Source organism: Sebastes umbrosus, chromosome 12 (assembly GCF_015220745.1).
Source record: "Sebastes umbrosus isolate fSebUmb1 chromosome 12, fSebUmb1.pri, whole genome shotgun sequence".
Classification (NCBI taxonomy): Eukaryota; Metazoa; Chordata; class Actinopteri; order Perciformes; family Sebastidae; genus Sebastes; species Sebastes umbrosus.
In genome coordinates, this window is record NC_051280.1 from 6,529,524 (window position 1) to 6,556,956 (window position 27,433).

Consider the following 27,433-nt stretch of genomic DNA (forward strand, 5'->3'; position numbering starts at 1 on the left):
GAGACTGACCCGGAAACAGTTGTGATTCTCCTTCAACGTAAAAGCAACATTTTCATGGCAAAAATGTAGGTCATACAAAGAGCACCGTGTTAAACGAACAAAAAATATCACATATTGGTGAATAATATTGTCACTTGTGTTGTTGTATACGCTGACAATTAGTCTAAATATAACTTCATCGTACCACCTGCTCTTATGTTGAAAGGTTAGACAGGAAGTGCTGTTGCTGTAGTTACAGCTGATGAGACCGCTCTAACGGGTCCTCTCTCTCCTCTCCTCTCCTCTTCTCTCTCCGTGGTTACCGTCTCCGGTTAACAGAGAGTAAGCTGCTGACTGGGAGTAAAGGACGGTCCGTTAACCCGCTGCTAGATTTACCGGCGCTGCTGCACGAGACCTGTCGGTACCGGAGGCGGCAGTCGGAGGATGAGAGCGCGAGCACTGCAGTAATGATGCGTTTTATTGTGGACTGCCTGAGGACACAGAGAGCGAGGACCCCCAAGGATGAAGGGTAACATTATACCACTAATAACCACTACAGTCTGCTCTAGCTGGGCTGTTAGCACCAGTCTAGTGGGTTCATCATTCTAAGTTAACTTTTAACACACTATAATGTATAGAGGCTATATGGAGGATATATACCCTTACACTGAGAACAGAGAGGCTTTATATAGTGTGAGCTGCAGCCACTCAGGGCCTGCCCAGGGTGTGAGGATGATGGAGCTAACAGACGGTATAAATGCACCTAACGTCCATTAGTATGGTATGTGTGCTGCCAGATGTGGGCAACCAACGCTCAGGCTACTGTAGGGGAGACCGGGGGCAATGGTAGCATCTTTTGGTTGTGATATCATAACTTAAAAAAATCCTTTGAACAATTTAGATATAACTTAAAAATGAAGGTAACTTGTATTTGTGTTCTACTTGTTAATAGTCGTCAAAATATTTTTACAAGCAATGTTAGAGTGACAATATTGACTGAAACACTATAATGGTACGTGTCCACAGGCTCCGTGCTTTCCACGCTTCCCAATCGTTGTCTATGTAAGCAGCCGCGCAATGCATTCTGGTAGCGTGGCGTCACGATTCGAGAAACAGAGCGTCACAACGCCCGCCCCTTATTTGCATAAAGTTGAGGGCTAGTCTACTTTATGCAAATCATGGGCGTCAAACGCGACTCGCCGCCTCTCGAAACTCCCGAGAATCTTTTAAAATAAACGTTGTCGATCCAAAATAAAGACAGATTTAGCAACTGCATGGCTCATTTCTCGCCTCAAATGTTTTCAGGAACACATTTCGGTGAACTATTTTCGTGAAATAAGAGAACGTTTTCAAACGAGCCTCCATGTGGGTCTGATTTGAAATCCAGGAGAGGACAGCCCACAAGGGAAAGCGTTTGTCCAGTCAGGTGCAGCCGGAAGTATTTGCGCGGTTGTAGGAGCGGAGTGGAGTTTTCTTTGTTGTGGGTCAGAAGCAGGTCAGCCATGGAGGAAAAATTAATCACGGTAGTGTCAGGATACCTCTGGTACCGCAAATAAAGCAGGGCAATCGCGAAGATCCATTTCCTTCTTCTGTTCATGGCAGATGATCACTATCCCTCCAAAACTTGAAATAAAGCCGGGAAAACGTCACCGCCCAGTATTGGTCAATCATCTATTGTGTCACCGCCTACTGGCACGCCCACCAAGCGTCCAATGTTGGCAAGCGTCGCGTCCCCTCGCGATAAAAAATGCCCCTGTGGATACGTACCATAAGTCAAATGTTACATCTGCCCCCACGTACAGGGGCGATGGTAACAACATACGGGGGCAATTGAAACAATACAAGTAATACCTTCATATAAATACTAACGACCCCAATAAACTACCAAGAATATAGATATAGTTACAAATAATTAATATCCATTGAACAATGAATTACTTTCATACCTCAAAAGAATGAATTGAACCCGGATTTTCCGGCGATCTTCTGCATCCATTGGGCCCATAGAACAGGCGCAGTAGCGTTTTCTTTAACGGAGGAAGGGAAATAACTCTGGATTTGGCTATTAGTGCATTGTACAACTTTTAGGACCTAATGATTTAAATAAGGACTATTCAAGTGTTTGTACTGGGAAGCTGATTTAGGATAGGATAGGATAGCACTTTATTTATCCCCGTGGGGAAATTGCAGTTGCACGGCAGCACAGATTCTAACAGAAATAGAAATAAGAGCTTGAAATAAGATAGGGCATACAATAAATATGAGTAAAGAAATACCCAAACGATAAGAACACTATTAAAAGTTGTATGTTATAAAAGAATGAATAAATATGTGCATTATATTAGCTCAAAAAAACGCCTCCACTGATTTACAGACATCTCTTTCCCAATGTAAGTCTATGGGAAAAAGTATTTTTGGGCCCAATGGCATCACGTGACGGACACGGAAGTTGTAGTACCACTGTTTGGTCGCTATAAAAATTTGCTTTAAAGCCCGGCGCTCTTCCTGGGGGCTTGGTTGCATCCAGTAAACTTCCAGCAGACGCAGAGAGCAACACCACCCGATGAATGTAAGTCCAAATATTTACTCTCTTTTAGCTCTGGTTTGGTCTCCACCAACTTCGGAAAAAAGGAGCTGCAAGAGCGCAGTGTTCAGTAAATGTGCCACGAAGATTGATTTGGCTGAAAATTCTGTACGGCTTTGTCACTACAAGCGAGCACTTTCACATCACACAGTCATTTGATTCAAAGTTATAATTCAACTGAAATTAAATGGGTTTTTTTACAGCATACATATCTATTCTGTAAATGACTTGTCCCGTGTTCTCCTTTTGAATTACTTCAACAGAAAAATCTTGAAGCAGTAACCTCAGCGTTTTATCACCCAATATTCTGCTACGGCCAATAAACTATTTGCTGTCAGCAAGAATTTTCCAATCTGGGCACGCCTAAACAATATTGCCTTACAACTCGGCTTGAAAGTCAGCAGTGTCAGTGGCAGCAGCAGCAGACTTATAGCTGCTGAGTTAACTGAATTACAGACCTTAGTGAAAGTAAAATCTCTCTCTCAAGTGGTCGTGCTTATTTCAAATTATAGCGATTAAAATGGATTATTGATGCAGTGAGTCAGTTCCATTTATTTCTTTTAACAGATCAGGACAGTTGAACTGGCACAGTTAACAACTGAAGCATCAATGTATGAGTGAATGAACACATGAAGAAATCCTTTCTCCCTGGCAGTAACTGGGTTAACATCAGCACTGTTCTGCCGGCCTGTGTTACAGTCATGGACAGCAGCTCAAATCATAGTGACACAGTAGCTGTACAGTAGAAAATGATCACACTATCAAGCTCAGACCCAAATGGAAGAAATAGACACTCTTGAAAACCAACACTCTCAAGGCAGTTTGTGAAATAGTCACGAAATTTAATCTATTTGATTCTTGCACACAGATACATAGATATTCCCTTTTTTTTCATGACGCTCAGCACGACTTTCAACAACGTATTTTTCGTGCTTTTTCCTACGCTCCAGTCTTTTCAAAATGAAACTACTTACAGTAGTTATGTTTAGGTAAAGATGGTGGTTTGGGTTAAAATAACTCTGGAAGCGCCGTAACTTAAGTACAGAAGTTACGTGACAAATAATTCAACAAGTCCTGTGCTTTTTGACCCACCCATCCACCCCGATGTCCTCCCTACGTGACGTTCGCCGCTCTCTTTACTTCCCGGTTCACAATTATGTGGATTACATATGAATTGATTTTGTGCTGACTATCACGAAAAACTGTATGTACACGAATCAATACATTCAATTTCGTGACTATTTCACAAACTGCTGTGAGACTGGGCTGTTAAAACCCCTCTGAGGTGTAATATAGTTAATGTGCATATATTTTAGAGCTGAAAACAATTTGTTGCTTTATCAAGTAGTCATTCAGAATTGATAATAATGATCAATAATCCCTCCAAGATACCACATTAAGAAACCAAGACTTTGAGGAACACCTTAGAAAAAGCCATGCTGTGATTTGGTTTCAAAAAATTAGTTATAGTTATTTGTCCTTACTCATAGCTCTTCTACTCATACTTGATTTTACATTAAGTCACTGCATCTCCCAACAGAACAACACCACGACGCGTTTTTGAAACAGAGCAACTGATAGTAGCAACAAGTACACTCAGGAGCTGGCTGCCGAGTGCCGTCTCTCAGTGCACAGTGTGTCCAAAGCTCCGTCTCCGCCCTTGGTGACACCCATGGGTGACACACCCAGAGAGACCAGAGAGGAAAAAAGAGAGGAGAGAAACAAGTGCAACAGTAGATGACAACAAAAGCGGATTTTTGTAGATTACGGCACACTTGTAATGCCCTGCAGAAGGATTTATGTTTTATTATTGAAATGAAGTGGAAGTGTAAATGACAGTTGTCAGGACATAAAACCAATGATCTGTTGATCTTTACGAATCAAGACTCCATAGTCTAACAATGTTTACATTGAAAATCTAATTGAATCGTGACCTTAAAACTGAAAATCAAGCAAAATCTTGGATTTGGAGAATTGTGACACCCCTAGTAGTCAACGTTAGCCCCTCAGACATTCTCTGTCTGGATAGGTTTTTGTTGTGTGGAGCGGACACTGGCACTACTTAGGAGGAAACTCAACTGACGAAAATGAAACACGGCAACGCAGATAATCTGCACTGGACCCGGTGTGCATTGTTGTCAATGCGAAATATTTTCACATCGCACTGGTAGGAAACGTCTTTTAAAAGGGCTCCAAGTAAGAATCAGAAATGGCTTGTTAACAGTGACACCTGAGGCTGTTAAGTCAACAACAGTAGGTGTCCTGTTGCGAGCGAGGCCACACACACAAGACTGAACGGCCCGGTCAATGTTGATCCTAGTTCAGCGTCGGTCACATTCCTGTTTTGCAAGACGGGCTTCACAAGATATAACTTAGGTTTTTTTGTGCTTCCGTGGAGTTTGTGTCGGAGTCTGAGCTGTGGTGGACTGCTGGTTGTTTGTTGGCGTTAGCGAACTCCATCTCTAACCAAACGTTAGCTATGGTTGCACACTGTTAGCCCTGAAGCAGAGCTGAAGAGAGTAAAGACATTCGCGAGCACGCATGATGTCACATCTATTGGATTTTCCCGGAAAAAAACGTCCCGCATTTTTCACATTAAAACAGTCTACAGGCTGATAGAGGAAACCCCAAAAGTCGCAGAGGGTCTCATTTTTGAGGTTAGTTTACAACCTGTTCACACAGGCAATACAAAAAAGATTAAAATACATTTCTACTTGTAAAAACTTACATACAGTCCCTTTAATTAGATTAGATTACAGTATAGAGTGATGAATGTGGTAAAATCATAAACCTTATAATAAATTCATGACAAGTGTTTGATAATGAAAATGCATTTGTGAATGATTATTGATCGATTGGTAACGTTTGCCTGTTCAGACTGCTGCTCTGTGCTCTCTAGGATTTTTATGAATGGCTCAGTCACTGCTTTGTGTGTGTGTGTGTGTGGGTGTGTGTGTGTGTGTGTGTGTTTGGATTGATGCATACTGCAGTGGCGGTGATGGAGGGGGAGGAGGAAAAAGAGGAGGAGGTGAGAGATGTGTGAGGACTAGAGAAGCAGCATGATGGTAGGAGGGGGAAAAGGAGGGAGGAGACTAGAGGGGAGGACATAAATTCTCCTATGGATGGATGAACATACTCTACCGCTCTCACTCTGACTCATCCCCCTCTCTCTGCCCATTCTCACATTGGTGCATTCTGCCTGTATGCATCGATCATCTCGGACACACACACACACACACACACACACACACACACACACACACACTCAGGCACGTTCACAGAGGCAGCTCCGCCTCCTCTGCAGTGTAGCGACAGCTAGCGAGGGGCAGCAATGGAGGAGCGAGCAGTGCAGCAGGATAAAATAGAAGGATCATGGGAAGGAGGGCATGATGGAGGGAAGGCAGGCTGGAAGAGTGAGTGCTCCCTCTCCTCCCTCCTTAAACACTCCTGTCTCCTCTGCTGGTCGTCTCCTAGGGACACCGACGTCGTGGAATCGGACGAGCGAGTCCTCGCCAAGGCAACCGAGATCAGAGTAAGAAGACCGCAGCACCTAGCGCTGGTGTGTGCATGTTTGTGTGTGTGTCTGTCAGGTTTTTCTCATACATCTGCGTGGGTGTGTTTAGTGCTGGTGTCACATTTGTTTTTGTGAATATAAATGATGTGGACATAAATCATATGTATGTTTGTGTGTATGTATGGTGTTTCCATCACTGCATTTCCCATGATGCTCTCATGTGATGTCACGATGCTGTAAAACCAGACTCAGGCTGGATGAAGCTGTAGATACACGTGCGCTAAGTGTAAGTCTGGATTACCAACAGGGCAAAGCTGGGACCCCCAGGGGCCCTGTTTACTCTCTGCTCTGTTGTTCATTCAATTCATTTCCTTTCAATTTAATAACATGGCAACGATCACTTTAATAATTAATGATCATTTCTCTATGAAGTGAAATGAAGGCAGCTTCTGCTTTTCTACCTCATTTTGAGGAAGTATATGAACTCCTTGCTCTTTATGTACAGGCTTACGGCATGGTCACAATATGTCTTTACATGGCATACATTGTTATTATCAGCATAAGTTAAGCGTCTCACAAATGCCATCATGTAGCATGTCAGTGGTACTATACATGTTGTTGGACAATATTTATTTATTTTTTTCACTTACTTTTTATTTAAATTTCTTGGCACAATGCAGGCTATAGAAATAAAATAAAAAATGTGTATATTGTTTTGAAGGTTACATGAAATTGAATGCCTTTTTTTATTATTATGAAGCAGTTTTAAGTGCTATATAACTACTGTGAAAGTATCAAAACGCTCAATCCATGGAGAAATACACACCCGTATTCAGAAACTGTGCCTTAAAACGAGCTGTCAGGATTTCTGTACATTTGTGATGTCACAACTGGACAATATATAGACCATTTCATAGTTTTAAATTAGGGCTGTCAATCAATTAAAATATTTAATCGTGATCAATCGCATGATTGTCCATAGTTAATCGCGATTAATCACACATTTTTTATCTGTTCAAAATGTACCTTAAAGGGAGATTTGTCAAGTATTTAATACTCTTATCAACATGGGAGTGGACAAGCATGCTCCTTTATGCAAATGTATATATATATTTATTATTGTAAATCAATTAACAACACAAAACAATGACAAATATTGTCCAGAAACCCTCACAGGTACTGCATTTAGCATTAAAAATATGCTCCAATCATAACATGACAAACTGCAGCCCAACAGGCAACAACAGCTGTCAGTGTGTCAGTGTGCTGACTTGACTATGACTTGCCCTCAAACTGCATGTGATTATCATAAAGTGGGCATGTCTGTAAAGGGGAGACTCGTGGGTACCCATAGAACCCATTTTCATTCACATATCTTGAGGTCAGAGGTCAAGGGACCCCTTTGAAAATGGCCTTGACAGTTTTTCCTCATGAAAATTTAGCTTAAATTTAGAGCGTTATTGAATCTCCTTGTTGGCAAGCTAGTATGACATGGCTAAACTAAGCTGAACAGCAATGCTAGGCTACAGGCTTGTGCCTAATGGCGATTGGATTGTATATCGACGATTGAAGGGATGATCAACGATTGGTTTTTCCTACGCCGATATTAAGACTTACCATCAGAACTAAGATGTTATGATAATAATATCTAGAATTTGCGCCCTGCTCTGCATGTAGAGATGAATTTGAAATCCTTAATTAACAAAACAGTTTGACGTCTCTTTTCCGTGCGCCTGCTCACCAAAATGTTGCTCTTTGGGGTTTGATTTGGATTGTGATATTAAAGATACACCCAGACGCTGAGCCACACCGCCTTGCCTTCCGAGATCTCGAGCAGCCACGATATGACAATATGAAAATAGAAACCATCGCCAGACCCTACCAGGCTAATTTGTTCACTGGACGCAGATGAAAAGGATATCATTGTTCTCATCGGACTCTGGGTAAAACAACAAGCAAGCAGTGTTTCTTTGTCAACATCTTTTTATTAAGCTGTTATCGATGACACACATAACGTGGTCCATGTTAATGTCATCAAGCATTTGATGGGGCGGTTATCTCCTTTCACTTTTAGAACATCAGGCCAATCCAACCATTTGACCTAAAGGATCATTTGGATGTTGTGAAAGAACAACTCCGCCCACATTTCTCACCTGCGCCTGTGTGTGTGTGTGTTTGTACATCTCCATGCATGTTGTATCATTCTGAGTTAGAATCATTCTTAAATCCTAAACAGTGTGTGTGTGATTGTAGGAGCTGGAGAACGCCGTGACGGTGGAGAACTTGGAGCTCCAGGAGCAGCAGTCGGACCGCAAGGAGCTGGAGGAGACTCTGGTTAAATTAGAGACACACAAAGAGACGCTGGTGCAGCAAATAAAGGCAACTAGACAGATGTGCTATGAAGAGAGTCAACAGGTAATGATGACCTGCTACTCTACAGCTAGGTCTCTCTCATCTCTAAATTTGCCTCCGTGGTAACTATCATTATTTTTTTTTATTGGTGCCTTTTGTGTTGAGTTCAATGCTCAATTTGTTCAATAAAAGAATGTTGGAAATCATTTTCTGAATTTTTTTTTAATTCAACAAGCAGTGTGTTTTTTTTAGCGGTATACTTTATTTCAAACAACAGTTTAAAATTACATTTCCTGGATAGTATCTCTATCAAGGTCGTTTTAGCAGCACAGTGTATGTGACAGAAAGCCATTTTGTCTCTCTGTCCTTTGTTGCCAGATCTTGTCTCTGCAGGCGGAGGAGGTGCAGAAGGAGAGCCAGGTGGAGGAGTACGAGAGGGAACTTGCCAGAGTCAGGTGGAGGCTGAAGAAGCTCAGAGATGAGGTGAAGCAGGCCAAGAGGAAGGTGGAGGAGGCTGGCGAGAGGGACACTCCTCTGCAGGACTCCATCAGACAGTCCTATGAAGAGATCCTGCAGGTACGACTGGACATTGTGTGTATTGTTTGTGTGTACAGTATCTGCCAATACTACGGAAGCCCTGAGAGGCAAGAGAGAAAAAACAATTCTGGTGATCTATTTTCTAAGTCTGATCTAAATTATTTTCTTTCCTGTGTTTAGGTTTTGTCAGAATAATCTTTCTAAGTTCCTCCTGGGGACATTTATTTTTTTGCGAGGATCATTTTTAAGTTATTTTTTTTATTTCATCTGTGGAAAAAAAAAAAAAAAATACAGGATAATTTTGCTACTGTAGGTGTTTGTTCTCATTTCGGTCACAAGAAGCTGAAGTACACCACTACCTCATGTAAATAGGATCAAAATTCAATTTATTTTTATATAGCATCATTTTCATATAGAGCAGGTCTAGACCGTACTCTAGGATTTAGGGACCCAACAAGAGATCCCCCATGAGCAAGCAGCTGGTGCGACAGTGGCAAGAAAAAGCTCCTCTTTAACAGGTAGAAACCTTGGACAGAACCAGACTCTGGGTGTGCGGCCATCTGCCTCGATCGGTTAGCAAAGCCATGAAAGCATTCATGTTTTCTTCCAGGTGAGTTTTAATTTATCTGGTAACGAGTTATGTAAATTAAAACTCACCTGGAAGAAAACATGAATGCTTTTAGTCCTATTTAGAACAAGGGGCAGTGGTGCACTTCAGCCTCTTGTGGCCAAAATGAATATCATGAGTATTATACATTATCTGACAAAAAAAAAGTGAATTAGAGAAATGATCCTGGAAAAACTTTTTATTCACCTGGAAAAATTGGTCCAGTGTGTAGTATTTAGGGGGATCTATTGGCAGAAATGGGATATAATATTAATAAATATGTTTTCTTTAATGTATAATCACCTGAAAATAAGAGTCAATGTGATTTCTTTACCTTAGAATGAGACGTTTATATCTACATAGGGAGCGGGTACTCTTCACGGAGTCCACCGTGTTTCTACAGTAGCCCAGAACGGACAAACCACTGTGTTAACTTTGCTTTGGCCGGAGTTAAGCCCCCCGTCACTTCACTCAGCAGCAGGGAGACAAGACACAGGAAACCTCTGTTGGTCTGGAGGAGCTGCAGCATTTATTCCACTGAACATTCACTGATATTCTCAGAGCAGAACTAACCCTGACATCTGCTCCACTAGCTCACTTGTTCACTCACACACTCGCCGCCGCTCTCTCTCTCTTGTTTCACCACTCACTTCCCTCCTACACACACACTCTACGCACTGGCCCTGGCTACTCTTACAACAGCCCTAGATAGGGCCATTTGCGTTTTTACGTCGGCCACCATAGTTCTTCTACACGCTTGAGACCAGCAATCTGCAACCTCACCACTAGATGTCGCCAGATGTTGCACACTGTTCCTTTAAGTCATAAACACAGGAGAGAAAACTATTTAGATCTGACTTAGAAAATAGATCACCAGATTTTTTTGTTCTCACTTGCCTCTCAGGGCTTCCATACAATACGGTGATAATCACACAAAAATATATATATATATTGTTACTTTTTAAAAAAAATATATATATCTAAATGTGTATTTTCAGATTGAACTCCTGATTAGAATGTGTTGGTGTCTAATGTGTTTGTTTCATTTGATGGATAGTATTAGTACTACAGTAGTAATAGTAGTAGCAGTGGTAGGAGGAGTATTCTTAAATTCAGAGGAAGTAAACTTCCACTCGTCATATCTATTATATTTACATGGAGCCTTTTAATTCACTAACAATCAGAGTAACACCTGTATCTGGTAAAAGTGTCTCATTCTTAAATCCATTCCATTTGAATGGTTGGTAGTATAATCTATCATGTAACCACACTTCCCGCTTCACCTTCTATTCTCTGAATACCAACGTCAGACAGGTCAAATACGTCCCACTGTGAATGTCATTTACGAGTGTTTTCTACTTTTCCCGAGAGGTGCGTCTTTCTCCAGGGAACAGGTTAGGTTTAGGGAGATAACCAGCGGTAGTATATGTTTTATAATTCCCAACTGTTTGCTGAGAGCATGTTGACATGGTGCAGTGTTTCACTTATCTGGTTTTGTCAATCAGATGTAGAGGGAAAAGAAAACTACTGCATGTCACCACAGCCATTGAAGTATTAATATTTAGTTGTGTATATTTCCATCTTGAGAGACTCAACTTCTCTGCCATTTTGCATTTAAAAGGATGAACACCCAGGGACAGTCAAGGTCTTGATCTTTCTGCTTTTAATCAAGCTCAGTGGGGGAAGATGACAAGTATTTACAAAAACTAAGGAATCGGAAAAACAACATATGTTTTGCATTTCGTTCCCATGTGTTTTCACCGGTGACTGAGGTCTTCAAAGAGAAACCAGTCTAAATCTACCAGTCTCTCCCTCATGACTCCTTACTTATTCCTCTCGTCCTTGTAGGAGGAGCACACCCTGTGTTCTATGTCAGGAGGTGCAGTCACTCCAGAAAGCCAGCTGGAGGAGTCAACGTCTCCTGCAGACACCACTGAAGACGATCCGCTTCCCATGAGGCCTTGGGGAAGGAGCCAGTCGCTGCCTGCCTATGCTGACCTGATAATGGTATATCACAGTACTGATGCTGTAGGATATTTGTTGTTTTGGTTCCACGCATTCACATTATTAGCAGGTACATCAAGTGACATCTCTTCAGAGATCTCAGTCTGGGTTTGCAGACTATTCATTTATAACAGAAAGGCTGCGCAACAGACTGGAGATGTGGAGTCAGAAAGAGGGAAGTGTAGAATCACCCGTACTAGGTAGTAGGGACTAAAAGTCAGGATATCAGCCTGCTGCTTTGATTTAGACCATTCTTTTTTTTATATGTGTCACACAAGTCCACAAACTTTTTGCAAGTTCAATACTACTAAGGGTTAGTACAGGCTGTGAGGCTTTTGCTTAATATCATAGATCTGAGACAAAAACCCTGAAGTGGGCTTGGAATTCACGCTTGTGTCTGTCATGACGGGTTCCCTACAGTAGTTCAGAGACATGTCTTCACATAGTCATGAGCTGTCCCAGATGCTGACATGACACAGAGGCAGAGAGAGAGAGAGAGAAAGGCCCTTTTCAGACCTGGCATTAACATGCGTCTTGGGTGATCTGATCACAAGCTTCAGAAGGCAGTATATTTTTGGCATCATTGGGCAAAAATTCCATAATAACCTTTCAGCATATTGTAATTCAAGTGTTCTGAGAGATAACTAGACTTCTGCTCCTCCTCATGGCTCTGTTTTCAGGCTTTAAAAAATCCAGCCCGTGACGGGAGACTTTGCCGATCACAGGTCATTTCAGAGAGAGAGCGTTCCTATTGGCTGTGCTCTGGATGGTGGGCGGTACAAGATGTTTCTGAAAACATTTGAGGAGAGAAATTGGCATTACAGTAACAGAATATTGATTCATATTTGATCAGCGCTGCCTAGTTTGACCGTTTGATCAGAGTTGGCGAGTGATTGACAGCTGCTCAGAGACGAAAGACTCCAGATAAGCTCTGATTGGTTGTTTTCCTCTGGTCTGTGAAATCTTGCAGATGCCATTAGGCGCACCTTAGGGCACCGGAGGACACAGAGGAACATGATTTATTTCAGATTACCTGTCTAATGCACTACTGTCAGGATATAGTTACCATTTTATAATAACTTTTTTTAATCATATTTGCTCCATTTCTACCCACTGCTGCTTTAATTATTTGTTTGTAGATATTTGTACGACATCAGTGAGAGCTCTGTAGATTAAGAAATGTTTTATAGGAGCGTCCACATAGCATTTTTTTCAGGCAGAAAAAAAGTGCAGGCAGGGTCCTGGTGAGTGCTTCATCCACGGCGACGACACCGGCACCTTTTTGAAAAATTCAGAGATTTTCAACTAGATGGGATCGCAGCGGCCGCACAAAAACATCAGAGCGCTGTGAAAAAAGACACTTTTTCTTTATGTGGCCGCATGCAGCTGCATAGACTCTCTCCTCATGGGGAACAAGAGTGATTAATCTTGTAATGGGACAAACAAATGGGGTAAACAAATGGGACAAAAATATGTTTTGGTTTGAGCAGCGCAGCAACTCCGAGATATTCAGGATCTTTTAGTCTATGCTACACAGTATTCTTTAACCTTCCGTGTCCGCCCCAAAACTTGTGTGGATCCCCACTCATTCTGGAACACCTGGAGCAGAACACAGCCGGGGTGTGGCTGCTGTAGCAGCACTTAACTTGTTCTCGTGAAAAATAGAGCTGTCACTTTTAATACAATATAGGTGTGACTACCTTCATCCATTTTTCTTTTCTGTGAATGAACGTTATTTAAAAGTATTTTTCATGTTACACCTCTCTCACTGTCTTCTCCTCTCTCTGTCTGTGTGGGTGACTGTACCAGAGGGCCAGCGGCTCGTCTTTCTGCAATAACCTCGCAGATACCAGAGAAGAAGCTGACGATAGCGGGACCAGCTCACCGAAGGTAGCTAGCTCCATAACCACAGAACGCCTCTCATCACGCACAACATACGACAGTGTTGAGGCAATCACTAACAGAGCAGGAGCAGAGTGTATGACAACATACAGTATGTTTGGCTGGTTTGCAGGCTGAAATCATGAGAGCTGTTATGTTATTCAGTCAGTTTAATACCATGATTTTGAATGAATGATCACACTGTTGCCAACTAGTCTAATATAGCAGCAGTGGTCACCCTTCAAATAACACGTCCTCCTTGCTTTGGGATTCAAACACTGTGTTTTCATGCTTCACAGATGGAAAGATCTGACATAGAGGATGAGCCAGAAGAGGAAGGGGGAAACCCAGAACCTCTGAACCAACTGGACTTCTACCAAGCCAACCCCTTCGCCCACTGTCAGAGTGACCGTATGTATCTGAGCCACTGTCAGGCTGATAACAGCTTTCACTGAATGACGTGGTAACGACATTGTTTAGATTTGTTTGATCGTTGGGTCATCCATCTGTCACAGAACAGGTTGCACTGGTAAAATGGTTTGTTTTGAGGTCTAGGGGATTTAATCCACTAAGTCTTCCGGCTGTACCGACTACTACCTGACCAGATAGAAGAGAAACACATTTGGTCATTGATCAACAAAAAAAAGATGCAGGCCTTAATAAGGCAGGGACATTAGGACTGTTGAGGTCATTATGAATATGATTTAGGTGTGATTGATGGGACCAAGTTGGACTGGGTCTGTTCCAATCCGGCGGCAACCTCCGGTTCTGAGAAGTGAAGCCAATGCTGAAGTGCCTTAAACCTGCATTCTTTCTAACAGCCAGCAGGGGGCGACTCTTCTGGTTGCTAAAAGAAGTCTAAAAAATGAATATATGTATTAAATTCAAATGGCAAAGAACAAAAACAATTAATCAATCATGTAATAAAAATGTGTATAGACCAGGAATAAACTGATATCTTTAAAGATTACCTCTACAACGCCCACTTCTTATAAACAGTCTGTGGTCCTGTCAGGGTCAGTTGGTGTTGACAGTCAGTAGATTAAATCTATATAGTGTGATGTGAAGCTTCTAAGGGGAAACCTTCAGATCCAGACGTTCTTAGAAAGATTTTTTAAATGTTTGATATTTGCGACCGATGGGGAGACATAGCAGTAAATAAACAGCTTTACCTGAAGTTACCTCCATTTCCCTCTGTAGGTTATACAGTCCTACACACCTTTCCATCTAGGATCTCACCCAAACTCTGAGCATTTTTAGCTCCTTTTTCAGCCTTTTCAGCACAAATGTCATTGCCTAGAAACAGCTGCTGGTTACCGTTCATGATTTATTTGGCACAAGAAACACGCGACAGTTGGCTCTTCAGTGTGTTGTCTGGTGTATTTACTCAGTCATAAAGTTTATGCTCCTCCCTGACGGTCAAAGACTAAAATATCTGCGCTATCTTTATGTGTGGTTTGTCCAGTCTTTATATCTTTATCTTGTCTCATTGGTTGTATAAAATGATTCTGAAATATCTTTCTCACTTTATTTGAAGATGACCTCTTCAATGAAGACTTGTTCCCTAAAACAGACTCATCTGGTGAGTAATAATACACTAGGAAAGTACACTTTCTTTTACTTGAAACTTTAAGAGGAGTTAATATTATTGTCCTGGACATATTGTTGGTGGAGGTAACATCAGGTATCAGGAGAGAAGGTATTACTTACTTACCATATACTTTAAGGTTTTTTTATGTGCCATCACAAAACTAGTGTAAAGTAACTCTAAAGATTCTAGATACTTTTAGACAGTGGTGGCATGTATAACTAAATTCATTTACTCAAGTACTGAACTTAAGTACAATTTTTAAATACTTGTACTATACTTGTGTAGTTCCATTTTATGATACTTTATACTTCGAATCCACTGCAATTCAGAGTGAAATATTATATATTGGACAATATGCATTGTTATAGATTTAACTACCCAACAGTATACAAACTTCTCTCTCTCTCTCTCTCTCTCTCTCTCTCTCTCTCTCTATACTTTACTTTTTATTTAATTTCACTTAAAGTTACTGTGAGGAACTTTTATCTGGTTATGAAACAGTCTCAATTTAATCCTGATGCCTCTATATGACCTACATTAGTAAACGAGACCATCAGCGAGAAGATCGGCTATTTCTATATAGTTAGTGTCAATGCTCGAGCGGGGCCTCTGGGAATGACCATCCCACCGCGGACAGACCTAGCAGGAGCAGAGCTCCTCTTCCGGCCAGGAGCAGAGCTTCGTTTCTCTGCTCCACCGGTCCCAACACCCTGGGAACCAACACCGACACCATCCTGCTGGAGGCCCAGGCCGTGTTGCTGGGCCCGCTGGAGGGAATGGAGGCAGAGAACCAGAACCAGGACTGCACAGGGCAGACTGTCAGACCCTGCTGCAGTAAAATGAGAGGTTTTCTAAAGGGAGTCTGGTGCTGAGAAACACTACTATAGGGACCGCCTAAATCAACACAAAATGAAAGTTCCTCGTAGTAGCTTTAAGTAAGATATTGAATGCAAGTTTTTTTTTTGTTGCGGTATTGTTACTATTCTGACCTGAATAGCACTACTTCTACCACTGCTTTTGCTTTCAGGGTTTCTCTCTGCTGCTGACACTCTCGCTAAATCTGGTGTGTTGTGGTGCCTGGTTTCTCTTCATTATCAATATGATTGAAATGATTAAATAAAATTGTAATGGGTGTAACATTTTAAGTTCTGGTTGAATGCCCTGTTTGCCAGGTGGATTCCCTTCAGACCCGTTCAAAGGCAGCGACCCCTTTGCAGCAGATATTTTGTTCCCAGAGGCGAACGCCGGCACCGATGAGGGGGCAGGGAATGTTGGCGACGAGGCGGACACTAGTCTGTCCTGTGCTGAAAACAAAGCCTCGACAGGAACTCAGTGCTTTGAGTCTGAATTCCCTGACGAAGACAGCGACATAGAGATTAGCTACAGCCGAGAGGACCTGGACGCCATCGCTGTGGCTGATGACTCTCGCGGATTTAAACCCATTCAGAGCTCGTCAGAGGAGCTGGGGCCAGTGCCCATGCAGGGCTGGAGGTCCCAGGGTCAGTATTCTATAGAATCGGACCCTAATGGGTATGAGCTGGACCTCAGCATGGTCTCCCCTCCCTCTGACATAGAAGAACAGAGCCTGGGATCTCTAGCTGGAGAGGCTACCACCGAGGCAGCAGCAGGACTGGAACAAGGTCATTTATACTCACAGTTTACATTCATTTTTATTGTTGTTGATTTTTACTGTTCTTCTCAGTGTGTAGACTGCTGCTGCAACTCATGTTTCCCTACTTAGTATGATCTTAAGAGTAATTGTAGAGTTCTGGGTAGTCCTGCACTAAAATGATTAACTTCTCCTCCATATATTTTCCATAGACTGATATGTACGGAAGAAAGAAACGATATCTGCCAGTTGTGATTGGTTATTCCTCGCCACATTACATGCGGTGCGCACACTGTGTTCCAAAGTAGAACTATTTTTACCTCGGAGCGCAGCAGTTGCGGCCCGCGTTTGAGCGCGCTTGCCGCCCATCCACATTGACAACAATGGATTTGAGCGTGCAAAAGATGCGGCATGTGTACGGCCCCTTAAACATTTACCAGTTTGAGCTATTTTCTCTTTATAGACTTTTAAATGGTTGACTAATGGTGTTTCAAATCATCATAGTGTCATTTTAATAGACCGTTTTATTTTGTTTCAGGCTCCCTAAAGGTCTTGCTCATGATACTTCTAGCATTAATCCTTCATTGTTTTCTTCAGGTCTCCTAGGTCTGAGTTCTGGTTCAGGTCAGACTGCCCCTGAGCTTGGCGAACAAGTCCTGTTGGAACCAGATTGGACAGGCGACATAGAGCAAACTCTGTCCTGTTATGTTACCTCCAGTCAGGGGGCAGAATGGGACGGCAACGTCGAAGAGGAACCCCAAAATCCTACAACTCCCCAAAACTCACTAGACTCCCAAAACCTCTTCATCCAGCCCGACTCAGATCAGGACAGAGAGCTTAGCTTTGAGTTGAGCTATGAACCAACCAGTCAGTCTTCCTTTGACCCATATGGCTTTAAACTCAGTCCAGAACATTCTAGTCACACCCTCTTAGACCCTGATGAAGCTGAACTGAGCCCAGAAGCCAGTGAAAACGATCTGACCTTTGACCCTGAGCCCTCCTCTTCTCAACCAGACGAACTGAACATTGATGGCTTTGAGTTTGACATCACTTCCTCCCAAATGGCACGGGACTGTGACCCTTATGGCTTTAAGCTCAGCCCTGACGCAGAGAACCAAGAGGTTCTGGACCTTTGTGGCCATGACAACCAGGAGGCAATGGACCTTTGCACATACGACAACAACGAACAAGTAGAACCCTCTAACTATAGCAACCAGGAAGTACTGGAACCTCATACCCATGAAAACCAAGAAGTGCTTGAACATTGCAGCCACAATAGCCAGGAACTGCTGGATTTGTGTAACAATGGAAACCAAGAAGTGCTGGAACCTTCGAGCGTTGACAACACAGGGCTAGTTGAAAACCTGGAATTCCTGGATCTCTGTAGTCATGACAACCAGGAGGTGGTGGATCCATATTGCAATATCACCGATGAGGAATTACTTGAACCTTGTACCTATGATAACCGAGAAGTGCTGGAACCTTGTAGCCATGGCAATTTCGAACTGCTGGATTTCTCCCTTCCTGAAAATCAGGAAGTGCTGGATTTAGATAGCCACGGCAACCAAGACTTACTGGATGTTGGTAGCAAAGAAAATCAGGAAGTGCTAGTTTCAGGAAGCCACGGCAACCAGGAACTCCTGGATCTCGGTAGCAATGAAAATCAGGAATTGCTAGACTTAGGTAGCCATGACAACCAGGAGGTGCTGGACTTGTTGAGTAAGGAGGTTTTCCCTGAAGCGAACAATAACCAATGCATTGTGGAACCCCAGCATGAGATCAGTCCCACCGATAACAGCTCAGATAGTGATGTGGCATCAGAAGACCTGTTGGGACTTGGACTCACTAACACCAGTATCTGCACTACCGACAAAACAAACACCAATACTGCCGACACCCTCAACATGGCCGTCAGCAACATGCCTGCCAACCGGGACATTGCACCATCCAATGCTCCCATCGGTCTCAACTTGTTGGAAGGTGATCTGGGTTCAGTGTTTGGGGCTGGAGGATACTTCGGTTGTCCTGATGTGGCTGATGACCTAGAGCCTCTGGAGAGAAGGCAGGCAAACCCGGTAGCAGAGCCAGTGCGACCAGTCAGACCAGTGAGGCCTCCTCGGCCCTCGCTCAGGGTGAGTCAGAAACCACACAGATGCAACTCACACATAGCAATCTTCTGAGTTTATCGGTCCACTTGGTTCTTAGTATCCAAGACCCAACCCTGGACCGCGTCAGACCACATCCAGATTATATTCATTCTAATGGGTTCGATAGGGTCCTGTTGTATTTGGTTCTGCATTTTGGATATTGGAACATATTCCGATTGGGTCTATAGTGAGTTGATTTATCATGCTGAATTAATTTCCTTTGCATACAACTGTTATAATGACATAAAAATACTGGTCAATATGATTTCATTGTTTTATAGATTATCGAGATGACATTTTATCAAGACATTTACAGTAAATAATATTATATTTAGGGCTGTCAAAGTTAACGCGATAATAACGTGTTAACGCAAATTTGTTTTAACGCCACTAATTTCTTTAACACATTAACGCAACTTGTGATTTTTAGGTTGTAGCAGGTTCAGCCTTAAAGCTACAGTGAAGATACTGGTATCATATGAAAATACAAAACCTAATGAATCCATTGGTACCAACCATGTCAATACTAGCTTGTGCCAAGGAGGTTAAATAACGCTCCAAAGTGCCTACTTCATAAAGCAGCATATTTGCCCACTCCCATGTTGATAAGAGTAATAAATACTTGACGAATCTCCCTTTAAGGTACATTTTAAACAGATAAAAAATGTATTAATTTGCGATTAACTATGAACAATCATGCGATTGACAGCCCTAATTATAATACATGCCAAACTAATGCCATCCCTATCAGCTGCAGGTTCACTTTGTGTGTAATGCTAATTTGCAAATGTTAGCATGCTAACAAGCTAAATAAAGATGGTGAATATGGTAAACTGTATACCTGCTAAACATCAGCATGTTAGCATTGGCAATGTGAACATGTTAGCATGCATACATTTTAAAAGGGACATATCTTGAAAAACTCACGTTTGCATTGCATTACATCTGGGTATCTGAAGTGCCTACTAACCCACAAACTGTGAAATAAGACAACCCAGTCAGTTCTTTGTGGGCTGTCTAGATCAGGCTACATTTCTGTCTGGTTCCCCTTCCTATGTCACATGCAGGCTCATTAGAATATTCCGCCCACAGCTTGAGAACTACCTTTCCAAAGGTGCGCTGTATTTTTCTCTCAAGCCAGTCACAGCAGACTGGACTTTTTCAGGAGGGGGTCTTAAAGAGACAGGCACTAAAATGGAGCGTTTCAGACAGAGGGTAAATACAGGTATAATCAGACAAACATGAGGAAAAAAATTATGTGTTTTTTTTAGCATTAAAGCATGTAAACATGTTCTAGTAGAAACCCAAAATAAAAGTATGAACCTGAAAATGGGAATGATATGTAATCATATTCATCATCATCCTGTCCGTTGTCTTTTATGTGTGTTTTAGGCCAAGGAGAAGGCTCAGTCCCAGACTAAGGGCATCGACCTGAAGTGATCCGTCACCAACCAACACTCATGCGGGGGGTTACCATGTCAGCAGGGTTCCCATGACCACAACGGCAACACAAGAGATGGAGGTGGATGAGGGGAGAAGTAAGAGGACAGGAGACAGAATAGATACAAACAGGGATGGAATGATTAAATAGACAGGAGGGAGAGATCATTCTGCTGTTATGTATTGCAATAATTCTAGTTTCAGATGTTATTTTTATGTTTCAAAGGGACAAATTAAAGTCAGAATGGAAAGATGAGAAGTAGGCAAGATGTAAAAACTACTAGATTTAATGATCACAAATAAGGAAATCTGATTGGCTCATGGCTTCAGTCTATTTAGAGAGATTTAGACAAGTCAGAGTTGGAAAACAACTATATGAAATTTAACAACATTCTTATTCCCCCGTGTTTTTACCCCAAATGATGCTTGTCAATCAGTCATGAGGTTGATATTATCTGTTATTTATTCACAGTATCAGCTGCCAACTCACCCCTGTGTCCTCTTAGTTCAGCTTCCCATCCTTTCCGACTTTCCGGTTAATTAGGCAACAGTAAAAATAATCTCTTTGACTTGAGCTTAGTGTTGGAGCATGTGTAAGTGGACTTTGTGTGACTTTGTCACGTAGATAAAAATGTATATAAATGATATACTCAGCTATTGTGGTTTTCAGATTATCTAGTCAATTAGTAGTTTTAGGTCTAAGTTGGATGAGAGCTGTATAAAGAGTTTGGTCGGGTTGTACAGCGAGTGCATATCTATACCGTCACCATGGTTACATGCCCAGTGTTTTTCAGCCATCAGTTACTTTAAGGTGCTCCTCAAAGAGTACATTGACAGCAGGCGTAGAAGCAGTGTTTCACTGCCATCTCCAGCTTAGAGCTTCAAGCCTGTTTCACCTCTCAGCATGTGGTCAGAATGGTGCTTTGCTGCACCTGTAACCACACCCAACATCCTGGAGTACACCTGCTCATCACTGCCCAAAGGTCAGAAGTTAAAACACTGGAGGTCAGCAAAAAAGAAGATAGTCAGAGGGTGTTAAATTACTCTTTAAAACATTTAGCTGAACTTCATACTTGAACATTATAACAAGTAGCACTAAACAAATGGACCATAGGTGAAAACTATCAGCGTTAAATGGCCTCTATACTGCATTATACTACAGTACATCAGTGTCCCACAGTTCCATATGATAAGATATAATAATACTGCAAAGTAAAAACACTATATAATAACCATCATTTATAAACTTAGTTAATAGTTATTTTAACTAACTGCTAAAATAACAGAAATGATAATTAATTAATTAATTAAATGATAATTATTGAACATTCAAAAGTAACAGTAAAATAACTATTAGCTAAGTTTAATTAACTATAAATTTACCATTTATAAATGATGGTTATTATAAAGTGTTACCGTAAAAACTAATGTTGACTGCACTTTTTTGATAGTTAGTATACAAGACATTGATTTTCTTAACTGTTTGCTGGTACTAAAACAAAAGGATCGGTGTGAAAGTATGAGCAGACTGATGTTAAACTTTGAAATACTACTGCCATTTTCAAATAAGGAAACAATACGCAGTTTAGTTAATCTGTTTTCTGAGCTGCCACTGGAGTCTTAACACTACTTTCTTATTTTTACTCACTACACATGTGATCCCTATTAAATATGTTTTTGTAAAGTAGGTATTTATATAAAAACATGAATATGGCCTGTATATCATTTTTTTAAACTCTCAAATATCAATTTCAGAATCAATCTAAAAAATCCAGAATCACCTGGGCTATAGTATGTACTGTATACTAATTGTCATAGTTTACTGCTTTTCCAGTTGGGACTCAATAAATCAATTTATCTCACAGTATTCACTAACAGGAAATCAGATAAAACATTTTCGAACGCCGCTGTCAATGAAACTTTACAAACAAAAGCAATGCCGTTTTCATACTCCTTTGTGCATTGCATTGTGGGACAATAAATTACATCAACAGCACACTCAAAAATCAAGCATATATTTAGAGTAATTTAGTGTCTCTAAACCTGCCCTAGAGTTAATATGAAGTAGGAAATTGGGACACAGCTAGAATCAGTCACCAGGTAGGATCTGGCACGAGCAGCGCTTGATTGCTTTACAGCACGAAAAAGTAGGAGGTTCGCCCAGCGGAAACGGACCAAAAGCTTTCCAAGTTTCTTAAGGCAGGTGCTTAAAGGAAGGTCTGATAAGCCAGTGAGAAAACCACTTCCAACATGTTTACCTTACCCCCCTCAAACCAAAGACATCACAGAGAGGGGGTGAGCACAGATAGAAATGGGCTTTATGGGAGATGGATTCCTACCGCCACGGACTCAGTTTTGACTGCCTGTCTGTGGATGGCTCTGGGTGAGGAGAGCAGTTAGTCCTGCTAAACATCTTTCCATCATTCTTTTATTAAACCTGCAATAAATGTTTGTTTTCTTTACCACATGGGGGCAGTAGAAACAAGTTCTGAACACAACATTGGCATATCATCCCCTTTTAAGTTGATATGGTGAACATGTTAGCAAACCTTTAGCTCTGGTTTTGGTCTCCACCAACTCCTGAGTGAAATATCTGCCTCTTTAGCTACTAAACGCTCCACTATGTTCACCAGTAAGCGGTAGGCCATTTGTTACTGTTTAACAGGGTGGACGGACCCGGTTCGTTTCGTTCACCCCTGACTAGTGAAACGAGATCCAAGACGTAACTGACAGAAGGGCGGGACTCGGAGAAATTTGTAATTACAAATCCGTCTGCAACTTCAGCACCACGGACAGCGCCAAAGTACACAACACAGTCAGGCTGCTGATATTTCAGAGCGATGGTCGGGGTCATAGATTCTAACTTACTGATATTTCAGAGCCATGGTCGAGGCCATAGATTCTAACTTACTGGTATTTCAGAGCCATGGTCGGGGCCATATATTCTAACTTATTGATATTTCAGAGCCATGGTCGGGGCCATAGATTCTAACTTACTGGTATTTCAGAGCCATGGTCGGGGCCATAGATTCTAACTTACTGGTATTTCAGAGCCATAGATTCTAACTTACTGATATTTCAGAGCCATGGTCGAGGCCATTGATTCTAACTTACTGGTATTTCAGAGCCATGGTCGGGGCCATAGATTCTAACTTACTGGTATTTCAGAGCCATGGTCGGGGCCATAGATTCTAACTTACTGATATTTCAGAGCCGTGGTCGGGGCCATATATTCAAACTTATTGATATGTCAGAGCCATGGTCGGGGCCATAGATTATAACTTACTGATATTTCAGAGCCGTGGTCGGGGCCATATATTCTAACTTACTGATATGTCAGAGCCATGGTCGGGGCCATAGATTCTAACTTACTGATATTTCAGAGCCATGGTCGGGGCCATAGATTCTAACTTACTGATATTTCAGAGCCATGGTCGGGGCCATAGATTCTAACTTACTGATATTTCAGAGCCATGGTCAGGGCCATAGTCCCCAAATTACTGATATTTCAGACCCATGGTCACAAACCTCAGTCAGATAAAGGATCAATGAGTCAGGCAGACTAAACTAACATATTCTGCCCCTGCACTCTCTCTGCCACCAGGGGATGGATAGGGGGGGTGGCAGATTAACAAGGGGGATGCAGTTTGGTCATTTTGCTAACAAAGAGGTTGGCATCCCCCCTCAAACGGCCTACTGCCAGTAAGTCTCTAACTGTGTCTGTCTAGTGTTTGAAGCTATGAGAGAGGTGAGAGTGAACTGAAACAGTAAAGTTGCAGCTGGACAGTGAATCAATGGACTGAAACTCACTATAAATCTCTGTTTCTGCTTGCTGTAAGAAACAGTCCACAAATACTGTGTAACTAATACGTTTTATCCTCTGGGCTGCAAAGCATTGTACATTCAATATACCGTGTAACCAGTTCATACACATGCAATGAAATATACATATATAGACTTAGATCCTTGTATAAAGTGGGGAATGTGAATATTGGTGTGTCCTATGCACATGATGAATATAATATATCCCAGATGACAGTCTACCTTCACACTGAAACAGACTTAGCAGGCTCTGAAGGAACATTTCAGTTCATATTAAGTTTCCTACCTCATTACTACTTTGCCATGATTGCATGACAACACTGTGAACCCAATCATTCTGTGATTTTTATTTTCTTTGTAAACATGTGCAGTCAAGACAATTCAAATTCATGTACACATTGTATCACCAAGCCAACATTATTAGATCCATAAGGTGGTGAAAGCTGGTAGTGTCTGGACTTCTCTACTCTCTAAAGAGACATAGTTTTGTCATTCGGAAATGTTTTGCCCTTTCTGCTTGTTTCTGCTGTATTCTTCTATTTAAACTGTGTTCACTCACTATTTAACAATATCTGTCCATGATGAGAACCAGATAATATCACTTAGCAAGAAATGTTCTTTGATTTCAGTACTTCAGAACTTCTATAGAGTTCATCTTTCAATCACAGATGTATCAAATCTTTGGCTCATAAAGTGTGTGATAAAGTGTCTGTAGATGGACCCTCCACTGCCCACGTTAACTACCAGCCCGGTCTCATTCCCAGGGCGTCAAATACCAACGTTTAGTTGCGCCCCTCGGCGTCTGATACAGACGCACAAGGCACCCTTTAGCATCTCTATGAGGCGCACCGGGCTTTCAAGTAACTCCAATGTAAACCCATCCGTGTCATTATTAGATGCTGTCGTAATCTGCCCATATCCACTAGGGTCTGTCACAAATTTTAGGCTGCACGCGGACGTCCACATAGAGACCCTATGTGGACGTCCGCGTTGCAGCCTAAAATTTGTGACCGCGCCGACTGTATGCGTAGAAATCGTGCCCACTGCTCATGCTCTAGTTTCATTCCACACTCCTGTCCAGTTGGTGGCGGATGCCCCTCTAGCTGGTTTGCCAAGAAAAAGATAACAAAGTGGATGCTTGTTCTGGAGCGAAGTTGTGCGAGGAGATCCGCCGTTACCCACAATTATATAATTTGTCGTTAAATGAATACAAAGACAGCCGAATGGCGTTGAACTCCTGGTAAACAACGTTATGGTGCCTTACCGCCACCGACTGGAATGGAGTGTGGATCAGTGTGGACATGCCTGGAACGCCAGGCCAATGAAGACCCTCAATTGTAATACGAATGGAACCGTGTACACGCGGAACGTGGAAAGTATGTCTGAGGCTTAGGTCGGGGTGGATGGATGGGTCAAACAAACACAGGACTTTCACCCAGGAGACCGCTGTTCGTGTCCTGTGTGAAACCAAAAGTCAGAGTTGACTTATTTTAAGTACATTAGGTAAATTACTTAGCTTACCGCGTTAGCCACGTATGTACCGACGGCTACACTTAATTTTAACCCAAACCATGATCTTTTACTAAACCTAACCAAGTAGTTTTGTTGCCTAAACCTAAGTGACGCCAACGGGTCCTGACCAAGCGTCCGTATGTGACAAGTTGGGAATGAGAACGTGTTGCAGATACACTATTCTTATTCTAGTTATCCTTCCAAATCAGAAACATTCAATGCATCTTCTTGTTTGACCCAGTTTCAGTTTAGGAACTGGTTTTAGTCTGAACCAACATCTTTTATCAAAAAACTGATATAAATCAAAATTACATTCATTTATATGACAATAATGCAGATTGAGTTTCATAAAAGAGCTGCTCATATGGCCAGATTTGTTCTTAAGAGAACTCTATAAAGGATTTACGAACATTTCCCAATTTTCTACCTGGAGTTTCCTCTTAATTAATTATACAAGTTCCACTTCTAAGTTACTGTAAATGAAATGAACCTCCCACTCTCTAGAGCTAAAGCAACCACTTTTTGATTGATAAATGGCATCCGTTTCCTTACTCTTCAAATGTTAAAATTGTATCTCTGTACATAGGCACATGTAGCACAATAAACATCTCATTCCGGGCACTGTAAAAATGACCAGGTTAGCAAGTTATGTTATTATTTACACAGATGGCAGTTGAGTTATTTGTCTGTTGCTGACATATTTCTTTAATTCTGTATTTATTTATTTATTTATTTTTGTATTGATCCATTTTTGTATTTATTTATATACAGACTGCTTATGATATCTGTGACATGATCAAAATATTATTGAAAGCAGTCATCAGTGATATTGTTCAGAGAGAGACCGAGACCATACAGTTGCTTCTGGAGCTTTTCATTCATTCAGTCATGTGTGTGTGTTTTCTATGATGTATGCACTTTAAAAGCCATGGTTGAGTGAAATGATATTCAAAAGAACTTCTGTGTTTTGCCATGGTGAAGCCATGGTTTCTTGTTATGATAATACATTTATGTGTGATGTTGTACGTGTTGCTGTCTAAATGTGAGGTTCTGTGTTGGAAAAAAATAAGAAATAAAACACATCTATGATTCCAACATGGGCTCTGGTTTGTCTTTAAGAGACCGCTGTCAAAGGGGATGCATAACCTAATTACTGTGCATCATGTGATAATTTAAATGGAACTAGAATGGCACTCGGAGAGCGCAGATTACGATTGCCCCCACTCTCCGTTCAGCTTGCGCCATCAGCCACGTGTATTTGTGTTTGGTAAATGGTAAATGGACTTGGACTTATATAGCGCTTTTCTAGTCTTCCGACCACTCAAAGCGCTTTACACTACATGTCAGTATTCACCCATTCACACACACATTCATACACTGATGGCAGAGGCTGCTAAGGTGCCAACTTTGCCCATCAGGATCTAATCTAAATACTCGTTCACACACCGATGGCTATGCCTTCGGGAGCAATTTGGGGTTAAGTGTCTTGCTCGAGGACACAGCGACATGTGACCTGGAGCAGCCGGGGATCGGACCACCGACCTTCCGATTGGTTGACAACCTGCTCTACCCTCTGAGCCACAGCCGCCCCAGTTTATGTTGAGATCAGCTGTCCGTAGCGGAGCATAGTAAAACACTTCATTCAAACTGGACAGAAACAAAATAAAACTCACCTAAACCGTCGTCGTTACTCTTTCCAACAATCACCAAGTGTGCTTTGGTTGAACTCAACTCTAATTTCACAGAGTTTAATGTGAAAAAACGCCGAATCTACAGTTGGAGGAAGGACACATCTGCACCAGCACATTTCAAGTGGGAGGTTTTTATCTTCTATTAGAATTTAAGTGTTTATTT

The 27,433-nt window shown here is 41.8% G+C and overlaps 1 protein-coding gene and 1 long non-coding RNA gene across 7 annotated transcripts; one reads left to right on the forward strand and one right to left on the reverse strand.

Moving 5' to 3' along the window:
• The first annotated feature begins 244 nt into the window (after positions 1-244).
• LOC119499267 lies at positions 245-20,902 on the forward strand. Of its 6 annotated transcripts, none has more exons than XM_037788537.1 (12): positions 245-508; positions 6,038-6,122; positions 8,331-8,492; positions 8,808-9,005; positions 11,422-11,580; positions 13,387-13,467; positions 13,758-13,869; positions 14,996-15,040; positions 16,077-16,112; positions 16,222-16,689; positions 17,265-18,790; positions 20,198-20,902. In XM_037788537.1, the coding sequence occupies exons 1-12, from the start codon at positions 447-449 to the stop codon at positions 20,243-20,245; spliced, it is 2,982 nt and encodes a 993-aa protein (XP_037644465.1). In that variant the 5' UTR covers positions 245-446; the 3' UTR covers positions 20,246-20,902. The 6 variants fall into 6 exon arrangements, with proteins under 6 accessions (XP_037644465.1, XP_037644466.1, XP_037644467.1 ...); XM_037788538.1 differs by having other exon boundaries at positions 6,038-6,095; XM_037788539.1 differs by lacking the exon at positions 6,038-6,122.
• Positions 8,633-27,390, reverse strand: LOC119499270. The gene is made up of 2 exons (XR_005209360.1): positions 27,253-27,390; positions 8,633-8,999 (listed from the first exon to the last, which is right to left on the reverse strand). It is a non-coding gene; the product is annotated as an uncharacterized LOC119499270 (long non-coding RNA).
• Positions 27,391-27,433: the final 43 nt, after the last annotated feature.